This window comes from Fusarium poae, assembly GCF_019609905.1.
Source record: "Fusarium poae strain DAOMC 252244 chromosome Unknown contig_4, whole genome shotgun sequence".
Lineage (NCBI taxonomy): Eukaryota > Fungi > Ascomycota > Sordariomycetes > Hypocreales > Nectriaceae > Fusarium > Fusarium poae.
In genome coordinates, this window is record NW_025408662.1 from 168,188 (window position 1) to 180,319 (window position 12,132).

General features: G+C 47.7%; 2 protein-coding genes across 2 annotated transcripts; one reads left to right on the plus strand and one right to left on the minus strand.

Moving 5' to 3' along the window:
• Positions 1-4,134: 4,134 nt before the first annotated feature.
• FPOAC1_013909 (uncharacterized protein) lies at positions 4,135-4,650 on the minus strand (the record flags this gene model as incomplete). Its single annotated transcript, XM_044858249.1, has 1 exon — positions 4,135-4,650. One exon carries the CDS (start codon positions 4,648-4,650, stop codon positions 4,135-4,137), a length of 516 nt encoding a protein of 171 aa, XP_044700705.1.
• Positions 4,651-6,303: 1,653 nt separating this feature from the next.
• On the plus strand, positions 6,304-8,506 carry FPOAC1_013910 (uncharacterized protein; the record flags this gene model as incomplete). Its single annotated transcript, XM_044858250.1, has 2 exons — positions 6,304-6,890; positions 7,735-8,506. The coding sequence occupies 2 exons, from the start codon at positions 6,304-6,306 to the stop codon at positions 8,504-8,506; spliced, it is 1,359 nt and encodes a 452-aa protein (XP_044700706.1).
• Between the last annotated feature and the right edge of the window lie 3,626 nt (positions 8,507-12,132).

Below are 12,132 nucleotides of genomic sequence, written 5' to 3' on the forward strand. Positions count from 1 at the left end.
GAAGAGAGGGCGACTGTTGGTTGTCTTTTGGAGCTCCAGCTGATGGCTCCTGATCCAAAGTTGAAGACATATCCGCCTGTTGATCGCTTCGTGCCTTGGTCGCCTCCCCAGTCTGCGTCTGAGAAACCTTGGGGTTCTTGGATGTTACCTTGGAGTCTGAGTTCGAGGTTGATAGTGCCACGTAGGTATCGCATGATCCTCTTGACTGCCGTCCTGTGTTCTTCGGTTGGATTGCCAAGATGTCGGCTACATAAAGACACACCAAACGCTATGTCTTGTCTCGTTCCCAACATTGCATACATCAATGAACCGATTGCGCGTGCATACCAGTTCATGAGTTCCTGGTCAGCCTTGTATCCGTTGGCTGGAGGGTTGAACTTTGAAGTTGCAACTGGTGTCGTGTTGTGACTGCATTCCCAAAGGTCGAATTCCTCGAGGACTTTCTGGATGTATGCCGATTGAGACAGATAGATAGCTCTGTTTGTTCGATCGCGTCGGACCGTCATGCCAAGGTAATACTCACATGGTCCAAGGTCAGTCATCTTGAAGCGTGATGAGAGTTGGGACTTGATGTTCTTGATCTTCTTTTTGTCCGGACCGACGATCAAGAGATCATCAACGTAGACTGCAATGAACGTCGTGCCTTTGACAAAGACTCCAACATCTGACCAGAGCGGCTTAAATCCAAGTTCGTCGAGGTAGGAGGAAAGAGTCGTGTACCAGATACGTGGTGCTTGCTTCCAATCCATACAACGCCTTGTTCAGTTTGCAGACACGGTCTGTGCCATCCCCAAATCCCTCAGGTTGGGAGATATAGATGTCTTCGTCGATGTCGCCGTATAGAAATGCGGTCTTGACGTCCATTTGTTCAACTTCAAGGTCAAGGGCAGCAGCAATTGCAAAGATGGCTTTGTAGCTCATTGGTTTGACAACGGACGCGAATGTCTCATGGTAGTCAATTCCTTCTTCTTGTTCAAAGCCGCGAACAACAAAGCGCGCCTTGTGTCGAAGGATTTCGCCCTTGCCTCCTCTTTTGACCTTGTATACCCACTTGCCACGTAGTACGTTGACGTTGTCTGGTTTGTCGACCAGGTTCCATGTCTTGTTCTCTTCAAGCGATTGAAGTTCGTCAGTCATTGCTTCATTCCATTGGTTTGAAGATGGGGACTGTGACGCTTGTTTATATGTTCGTGGTTCGGAGAGATCGATCGAACGAGCAGCCATCGCGATGTGTGTTGTGAGGATATTGAGTCGATCTGTGTATTCGGTTCGTGGCTCTTCGTTGGAGACATGTGCGTATCGTGGTTGTCCTCGAGAGGAACGGGTTTGTCGAGGCAATTGGAGTTCGTGATGGTGATCGAGTGCAGTCGGACTTGGGACATGATTGTCAACTTGTGCATCGCTGAGTTGAGGGACCCGTGTGTCCGTCTGGACAATAATTGTATCATGAATAGGTTCATTGATTAGTTCGTCTCGTTGTGCTTGTTCATCTTGAAGTTGTCTTGATGCATCGTTGTTGTCTGCGCTTGTATGTGTGATTGTGATGAAGTCGGTTTGGTTGTGAGTCTTTTGTCTCTTGGTATGTGTATTGTCGTTTGCGACAGGTTGATGTTGATGAAGCTGAAGAAGGGGATGTTCGTCGAATACGGCGTCATTGGATCTCAGCACCTTGTTGTCGTTTGTGAGTACGATGTATGTCGATGAGTCAGCGCAGGCAAGGAGCTTGCATGGGATTGCAACTGGTTCCATCTTGTTTCTTTGAGTCTGTGAGTCTGACATATCCCGAGCTTCCTGGGGTGCGAAGGTGACTGAGATCTGGAACTTCGTGATGCCATTGTTCGTATGGTGTTGTTGGCAGGGTTGTGTGTGGACTGAGGTTCCTGGTCCATACGGCTCCTTTAAGGACGTATGGCCAGTAGATGCGTGGGATCTTGCCATCAATAATGGTTGTTGTTAGTTTCTCGAGGATTGTGCGGTTCATCCGTTCAGCAATTCCGTTTTGTTGATGTTGTTCTGTGTTTGTGTAGATGATCTCAATTCCCTCACCCTGACAGAAGAGTTGGACTTCTTCTAATACGTTCTCGCCTCCTCTATCTAGTCGAAGGAACTTGCATTGTCTTGAGGGCGACTTGTAGTGATTGATGATAAACTTGAGTTTATCACTGAACTCGGATTTTCGTTTTAATGGGAAGACCCAAGTCATCTGGGTAAAGTCGTCTGTGAAGGTGACCCAGTATCGTTCTCCGTGAAGTCCAGTCGTTGGAAAAGGTCCGGCAATGTCTGCGTGAAGGCTCTCAAATGGACGGGTTCCCTTCTTGATTGATCGTCAATGTGGTTGTGCAGTCATGCGTCCTTGCGCACACGAGATGCACATGTGTCCTGATCCTATCTTGTTCATTCCTGTGACCATGGTTGATAGCTTCTTGATGCCTTGTTCGCTGAGGTGATTGAGGCGTTTGTGCCAGATAGCAAGATCTTGATCCTGAATAGTATGGGCAGAGAGGGCAATGTCGTGGTTGATCCCTTCTTCGTCAATGATGTACATGTTATGTCGCATAGTAGCTGTGAAGACTGTCTTGTTATCCCGAGTGACTGTCGCTCTCTTATTATTAAAGACAACTTGAGCGCCATTCTTTGAGAGTTGTGAGACAGAGACGAGGTTGACATGTCCGTCTGGGACGAAGAGCGAGTTGCTAAGTGTAATGGCTCTCCCACTCTCGTTCTTAGCCCAGAGTCGATATGTACCGCGTCCCTTTGTTGTTGTCTTTGTGCCACCAAGACCAGTGACAGATTCGTCTACATTAGACAACTCCTCAAAGTTCTCAGACTTGCACATCATATGGCTTGTCGCTCCACTGTCTAGTATATGGACTTTGGAGAGGTATTGTATTGTGTCGTCTCGCGATTGGGCAGTTCCAGCGAAGTTGTCAAGGACTGAGATGAATGCCGTATTGAGGAAGTTTGTGGCCGCCATGGCTGCTTCTCCCTCTGGGCTATTTTGTCGCGTCGGGGACGCATTCGAGTTATTGTTGTTTCGCCATTGTTGTTTTCGTGCCGTTCTTGATGCTTCAGCTCGTTCCGGGAATTTGCGTTCCCATTCGCGTCGCTTGTCTGGATGTCGTATCCAACAGTCTTCTTCTTTGTGACCAGTTCGATGGCAGTATTTGCAGGGAATACGAGGTCTCGGATTGTTTCGGAAGTTGCCTCGTCTGGCAAGGAGTGCGGTTTGTGTCGCCTTGTTATCGTCTTGTTGTTTCTGTCGTCGTTCTTCTTGTTCAGCGAGTCGTAATGCATCATTGAGGGAGACGCCCTTGTGCGTGACTGCGTTTCCTATGTATGTTGAGACGATGTCGTGGTTTTGGTAGAAGACGGTGAGGAATGTGTCGTAGGCAGGTCCAAGGCTAGTGAGGAATTTGTCAACGATGTGTGGTTCGGAGAGTTTGCAGTCTGGCCCGAGTCGCCCGAATCCTGCTGCAATATCTCTGATTTCTTGTCCAAAGGCAGACATGCTGTCAAATTGACTGAGGGATACATCTCTCCATTTCCTGGCAAGGTCTGTGAATTCAACGCTTCCCTTGGGTTCAAATTGGAGACGCAGCGTTTCCATCATGTCATAGACTGTGGGTTGTCCCTCTGCGACCTCTTGGGCATTATAGCCACAGCGGCTGAGGATCATGCAGGTTGCCTGGGTCTGTTTGGACATGTCTGATGTCTTCTCTGTGTCTTTTTCGTCGAGGTAGTCACCGAAGCCAGCAATTCCAAGTTTGATGCGGATGGCGCGTTTCCACTTGGACCAGTCACTCGGACCTTCGAGGAGAGAGACCGAGTCTAGTCCAATAACTTGTTCGACTGTTTTCGAGGACATCTTGTCGGAATTGTCGTTTCAAGGCAGCGTTGATCGTTGGGATATACCAGGGTTGTTGTCTAAGTATCTCGATTGGACTGTCGATTGTTAGTTTGAAGTTATCATTTATGTAGTCCTGATCTATTGGATGATCTGGTTCCTGGTATGTTGCATCCTGCATTTCTGAGTCGCGACGTGCAATATCGCGTTGTCTGTGTAATGAGACATTGTCAGCCTCATCATCTGTTGTGGATGGGGTATCCTGGCTTGTGTCTGATTGAGGCTGCGTCTCAATTTGCTGTTTGTGTGTAGTTGTGGCTTGTCCTCATTTCGGATGGTCCTTGTCCCGTGTCTATGCGTTCAGCTAGTGGCGCATAGCTCATTTCGGTGTCTGAGATTGACATTGCGCTCATTTCTGAGTCCGTGTCTTCCGAGCGTGTGTCCTGTAGGTTGGAATGGATGTTCATTCCGTCTAGGGACATTGTGTCGGATGTGTCGGACGTCATTTCGATGTGTTGTGGGTGCGTGACGCGTCTGTCATCTCTTGTCGAGACTTCCAGTCCCCAGAGTTCCGTCGACGATGCTTCAGACAGGCTGTCTGTAACATAGGATAGTGTCGTCTCTGTTGTGGTCGATGGAGAGATGCTTGGATGGAAGGAAGAGTCCTCGATTGACTGTGCGGGGTTTGTGCAGTCTGGACACGCATCAATCGCGGCTGTCAGAGTTGGGAAACGCTCTTCATTGAGGAATCTGAAGATTGTAGGCTTCAGAAGTGGTCTTGGACGTAGGTTGTATATGGATGACATCTGTATAGCTTCGTTTTTTCCTTGCGCTAGCAGTAAAGTAGCTATTTTGTCGGTATATAGTCGGAAAACCCTTTTAACTAAGTTATTTAGGCAGTGGAAGGAGGAACTTTTAATCCTCGATATAATTAATAAATAAGACATAATAACTTAGCTTTTTATATATATAGCCGTCCGGGCTCATAACCTGTTGTAATATGAGAGTGATGATTGAATTGATTGATTGAAGATCTAGGTTAAAGGACTGCAGACAGGAAAGAGATGTACATGTATGTATGATGTGATCACGTGATCGTACCAATGTCCTCCACGTTCAACATTGATCCACCGGAATATCTGATGCAGGAGGCGCACTCTCACCGAGGGCAGCAGAGAAAGTCTCGACAGATTGTGCACCAGCGACATCGCCGGTGGCATGAAGAGCAGCTTGTAGAGCTTCTTTCGAGCGCGCGAGAAGGAAAGCTTGAAGGGAAAGGTTAATAATATGGCCGAAACAGCGGATACGGCGGCGGACAGGGTCGAAGATAATCTAGGCGGAACTTAGCTGGGACAGGAAAAAGTCACCGCATAGCCTTTCACTTACTTCTCGCTCGTTAAAAAGCTTTTCTGATAACGCCTCTAGGCAAGTATTGTTGGAGGTTGCATTATCTCCGGTATGATATCCCACGCGTCGAATCCCAAAGCGCTTCAGGACATCAGCAATCAGACCGGCCTGAGACTTACCCGAGTGGTCTTTTGGATATTCTAGCAGCCCTAGGAGCGCCTTTCGGAGCCCGTAGTCCTTATCGACCCATTGTCCACATACTGCTAGCATACCATGCCGATGTGGCGATGTCCAGAGGTCAGATGAGATGTGAATCATCGAAACGGCAGACTGAAGGGATTGGGCCAAATGATCGGCGTATAACTCATAGTTCGCTGAAATATAGCGCATTACTGTACGTCGGGAAGTGATTAGGCTATCCTCGATAGCAGGATTGCATGCTAGGGCCAGGTCCTTTAGCTCATCCCACTCAACCATCGAAAAGGCCACCCTGCGACGCGTAACAAGGCCGATGATAGCGTCGACATAGGCCTGCCGATTGAAGGCATTCCGTAATGCTGCCGCGGATGGCGTGGTGGATGAGGTGATATACGTGTCGAGAGATTGCTGGGATCGATTCTGCCGGCTGGAGAGCCCGATCAGATACGGGTGGTGATTTCTTATGTGACGCCGCGCATTGCCCTTATAGCCATCCCTCCATGGGCTCGCCTTGCAGTACAAGCAAACATATAAAGCGCGAGGCTTTGCCTTCTCTCTGGTGAAAAATCTCTCAACATCGATGAAGTCGGGATTAGAAGAGGGTGTGCTGGGCACAGAAGATGATTCCGATACCATAGCGATGGCTTAATGGTATAGGTAATGAATTCAAGAGAGAGAAAGTCTGTTGGCCATCGCCATTGTAGCTGCGGAACTTGTATTGAAGCTTCCGAACGGATGAGTATGAGCCATTGGCCGCTTTTCAACAAAGTAAATTTGCAACAAGCTAGCTTAACTTAGTTAGACTAAATATAGTGGGGATGCCGGCGTGAGTTTCATGAGTTAAGGTTTGAGTTAACTCAAATGCCCAGGTATGCTCGGGTCTCTGGAATGCCTGCAGACATTCTCATCGCGTTATGAGGGACATCATTGAGCCTACCGAACCCATGGTCGTTCAGACAAAGGTGGAATGTGGCAGTCGCGAAGCAAAGATAGGCGCGTCAGGGATTCTACCATCCCAGAAGCGCACAATCATCGTATCGCCTAGCCTGGATCTGTTCATTCTGCAGTTCGACAATCCTGACATGCTCAGCTGGTCTTTGTCAGAGGATATCGTTCCCTTCGACACAATCCCGAGCCCGATGCAAATACGGCATGTAGGGTGGCAGTACCATCCAATCTGGGCCTCGAGCTTACAAGACTCTCCATGGATTGGAAGCCTTGACTCTTTGTGCTCATATATTGTATACGGCGTGAGGCTCGGGGGACTGGAGACGCTATGGCTCATAAACTACCGGATCAAACGAAAGCATTGGGTTTCATCGAAAAGCGAAGTCAAGGGACCGGAGCCCAAGGTCTTCGAAACAGATAATTTTCGACTTATAGAGGTGTTGTTGGATGAGAATGTACTTTCGCCGGAGCAGCTGCGGTGGGATGAGGTGGTCGCAGAGGGTGATCCCTACACTGTCAGCGACTTTCTCGCCTTTGTGACAAAGCTCCGACTGTTGGTATCTCACATTCTTATATTTACCTCAAGTCTAGAGGCTACCAGACGAACCATGAGCATCAAGATCCTAGCCTGTGAAAATATTTAAAAACCACACGAATGAAGATGAGATGTGGATTTTAGAGGTAATTAGCACTGTAGAAACTCGTGAATCAATATTCTAAACCTAAATGTCTTCGCTCGTATACAAATAAAAGTTGAAAAGGTCTATTCACCATTGCAGGGAGTGATAGGGGCTCAAGGTTGACGCGGAACGACCGCTCTGCTGGAGGTGTAACCCAGAGTATAATTCCTCCTAGTTTTGCTCTTTCACCCTCCCATTTCAGGTCGGATATTCCCTAGGCCACGATGTTGTAACAGATACAATGCATGTGCTAGAAGGACGTTATGCATGTGGATAACATTGGCATGTCTCTTAAAAGTTTATCAACCGAGATCAAGAAAGAAGTGGCTTTTGATTTGTTCTTCGTACCCCCTACCCTACAGCTAGTGAGTACTAGGCTGTAAAGGATCACCTTCCGTGTTGGATCAAACCCCTCCAAGCCATAGCGTTATTTGTTTTCGCTTTTGGTATCGCGTAAGCGGGAGGACTGGCCGTTGCAGAGATAACGGGAAGCGGCGCCAACGGCGTCGGGGGACGAAACCAGCGACAAACGTTTTTGAACATCATACCAGCCATTTTTGGGCGTAAGGTCTGGAGTCCAGATATAAACATTGCCGAGCTACAAAAGCATGTTGCTCGGCGGGTTCCGCGTTCAGTTTCGCTGCCTCTCTCAGCACAGATATAGATATTGTAGAATATGAAGGCATTTGTTTGGTCTTCCCTACTTACCTTTGTCAGCGCCACTTGCACTGATCACGCGGTATGGGTTTCGCAAGACAGGACTCCATTGGAGCAGTCCCTAGGTCGAGCCCTGCCCGGACTCGACCTTGAAAAACTCGAGGCACTAAACCCCTGGTACAGTCCCGGCATTACTGTTCCAGGGAGGATATACAAAATCCCTTACGACGAAAGTATGACCATCGTCCCACCAGCTTCTTGGGCCGGCGGTTGTCCCAAAACCCTAGTGCTTGACAGTAGAGAGAGGAAGGCAGAGGCCCAATCTTCAGAACAGCTGGAACATATAGTCGCGCGTGCCAGCACCAACGCAGAGGAACCTGCTCAGAATAATATCAAGGCAAGGTCTATTGGCGCCAGCGATAACTCCAAGGGGACAAAAACGCCTTCTACGACTTACTCAAGCACAAAGGCAGCTCCGAAGACAATGGGAACAGCCAATGCATTGTCCTGCTGGAAGGAAACCCACCCCACAGAAAAGTTTGATTCAAGCCAAGACCTGAGGCTCGAATTCATCACAACGTTCTGCAATAGGCTGAAGGAGGTCAGCCTCAACCCCCAGAGCCCGTTAAGGGAATATCCATATCAAGACACGTTGATTGGGATCAATTTGCTGTCTTGCCCAAAGTACCACTTCGGTACCCGAGAAGTTGCTTCATGCCACGAAGTCATGAAGTATATCGACCACAAATGTCCCGACTCTGGCGGAGTGTATAGTACATCTTGCTTGTTGTACTATTTTGTGAAACGAGACGACATCGTGTGGAACAGATAATCCCTCATCGGTGTGGGCTCGCTGTTATTTTCTCTATTCTCCTTCCTAATCATGTCTCTTCCCAGCTACGACGTTATGTGCCTGAACAGATGCAGGCAAGTTGAGAACATGATTTGTGTCTGCATCTTTCGTCGCATTCGTATGGCTGATAGGAACGGAGAGGAAGTTTCCGTGATGTACTTACGAGATGAGGTTTACATAAATGCTACATAGAAATTACACTTATGGAAAATGTTGTGGTGAAAACTGTTTTGATTTTCATTTCTTTTTTTCAACATTGGATTCAGGACTGAATTGTTTCAAAAGTCTAAGTATGTTCATATCAGTCGCACAAGTATGGACCACCTGGAAGGTCGCTGTCACTATAAAGTACTAAGCATGTTAACTTAACGTTAGTCTGTTTTCCAAAAATCAAGTCTACCCTCTGTAAATTGAGGTAAAATCAATCAATCGTACAGCAATTGATTTTTGGACTGTAGGGCTAGGTCAGGCGGACTAGTGGCAGCCCGTCTCGGGCAACTCAAGAGACAGAGGCTGTTGAGGACGTGATCGAGGTTGGCGGGGTGCAGGAGGGCGAAAGCTCAAATTCTGCGGTGGAAGAATTACCCGTCATGCACACTCGCAGGGGCCGTAAAGTCAAGAAACCTAGAAGATATTGAACTTTGAGCAAATTGAAACATATTAATATGAAACGTCACGTTGTTGCCATTTTTGGTAATTTTTTAGTACGACGTTGAAAAGTTGCATTTTGTATGGGGAGGAAATATTTTTGGTGTACGAGTGATGGGTACGTACGGGGGGTGGGTACTGCATGGTAAAGCTAAAGTGCACGAGCAGAGCACGACTACCACCAGTGAATTTATGCAGGACAATGGAGAGGGACATTAGACAGAATGATCTATAAAGCCCGTTTTGGGAGGCATCTGTCTCGTAACGCGTGCCGCATACATCTTCGTCTGTTACCTCAAGAGATCGTACCTGAACACGTCTTGTTGCGGAGTGGATAGCTTTCATAGTTGTAGGGTATGCGAGGGTAGACAGCCCGGTCACTCACACTGTTTCCGAATATCTGACACGCTTGATAGTCGATGATTTATTAAGGGGTAAGGGTGGGAATCAGTTGATCAGAAGACTGCCCGGCTTTCTCGGCCTCTTTCACTCAAGATAGGCAACCGGCATAACTAAAGTCATACGTAGCGGCCTTTCTAAGTATGCTCTCTGTAATGAACGCCGCAGTGCATCCTCGTGAAAGATCTTTACATAGCTACATTGAAAGGGGCTTCCTCTTGAGGTTGTAGGTTACCCTGCAGTCAAGCCATGAGACGCAAATCCTGTTGGCATTATTGTGCAGCGGATATGAACGGACGAAATCGGCGACGAGACCTCGACTTGATATTTACCTTCATTATTGCAAAGGGTGGGGCAACATACAAAGATACCCTTTCGGACGATAATCCACCATCAGTGTTTGGCTATCAAGATTGCTTTCGGAATGGTGGCATCATAGTGTATGAATGAATTTATTCCGCCCGGGAGGATACGCCTCATAGGGCAGGGAGCATCATATTGTGTGAGCATTGGACGTCTCGTAATAGAAAAGATGGGTCAGTGAGTCGATTGCGTAATCAGAACAGTCCCATTGAAAGGCCAAAATTTGACGATTTCTCATAGCCATCACGTAATCAATTCTAACTCAATTTGATCTAGTCTATTTTTACGCCGGCTGTACTCATTTAAATTCTTTTTTTCTTCCCATCTTCTGTTCCTTTTCCTCCAGGACGTTCCACAAAGCTCCTGCGAACATAAGTCAGTCAGAGTGCAAAGCCTCCTGCCGTTGTAAGACAGTTAGAGATATACGCTCCTTCAATTTTTGTCTGTTTCTGTTTTCTTCTGTTTTCTTTTTTTTCTTTTTTTTTTCTTCTTTTTTTCTTTTTTTACCAGTAGGTCATGTCGTATGTCCGTTATAGGACTCTTTGGACTGGTAAGCATCTCGTGTAGGCTCGATCAGTCCGCCTCGTAGAAACTACCGGCACCGTGCTCCTAGGCGGACAAATTTGACGGCAAGTTATCTTCTAGTGTCCCTGATTGGCGGCGGCGGTTTTAGTCCCTAACCAAGCCTCTGCCGTGGGATGAACTCTTAATTGCCCGTATCGTCTGTAGTAGTATAGGTAGGCAAATATCCAAAACGAAAAGCGGCCAATCTCAGCTTTCACAGGACTGGGGTATGGACAAATTAGCCTGGTTCCTGAATGGGTGACACTCCGTCCGGTTTCGGCCCAAGCGTGCACATATGCGGTCGGTTCTGTAGGACTGAGCACCCACTTAAAATTTTAACAAGAAACGGCCAAATTAGGCTTGCCTTACCCATACATCAACCAACTACACATGAACCCCAAGTTCGAAAGGTCAAAAAATCGCCATCGACGGAGCATATCCTAGAGGCAGTTAAGGCCTTTCGTCCAAAACCGTACAATTTAATTCCACTCGCGTTCGAGTCGACTTTGCCTTAAGACCTACCCACCCACACCCAAAAGGCCGTAAACTTTGACTTCACCATCATGAATTCCGATGACTGCACTTGTTCCGGCGTACAGGACTTCTTACCCGCGTTCTATGCTTCAGCTCTCAACCTTTTAGCTTCTTTATCAACTTGTGAACCCTGCAGACGTGAGTGTCTTGACACCATGCCAATACTGTACGCCAGCGGCTTAGTTTAGCCGAAAGGACACTAGTCTCTAATCCATGCTTACATACCGCCTACTTTTTCGTCCTCGTCTCCCCAAGCCCATGCTCATGCTGTTCCTTGCCTTGCATCGTCCAAATTGTGACCCGTTTCCTGAAGCCCATAACTGTCAGACCCTGCCTGTATTCGGTCCATTGATGCACATTGGTGTATTCATGTTGTGTTTTGTCCAAATCCTGCCCCCTTGAAGGTACTGCCATTCCGGTGCGTAATCTTGAAATATCCCCTGTTTGCATGCGACACCCCAGCACCTGTCCAATTATAACAGGCTACATACTGTGCCACTCTACCCCTACCGGCCAAGATAAGCCGCCGAGCGTAATGAATCGTGTTATGTTGTACTACCTTCACCACAAAAATAGCGGGCTAATCATTGCGCCGCAAAGCTGCCAAGAGTCGAGAAGCGGAATCTTGGCTGGTGAAGTATACCGGTATGCCACCAGCGACCGCTGACAGGCCTAGCATAGAACCAGCGACAGCCTCGGTAGCTCTTCGCCAAGGCCATTCTTAGTTCAGCAGCTGGGCCGCTTGGTTTTGCTTGTTGACACAGATTCTGGCTGCCATAATACCCCTGTGCTGGTGCGCGTGCTGTCATTCCGGGTAACTTGCCTAGCTTCAGTCTAGCTTGGACGATCTACATGGTCTGGCGCCAGTTCTTCAGCGCCTCGCTTCGTTCGACCTCGGTCACTGGGGGTCACACGCATGCAATTCATCCAAGTGAAACACATCATGGATCCATGAAAGCATGAAAGTGGATAGACAAACCAGAAAGCACAGACGCAGAGATGAAGAGCATCAAAACTCAATCTGCGAAGGACAACGTCCGCCTCCGCCGCGTCTATTTTCTGCTTCTTTGATCAGTGAGAGCTTAAAAAATAAAAAA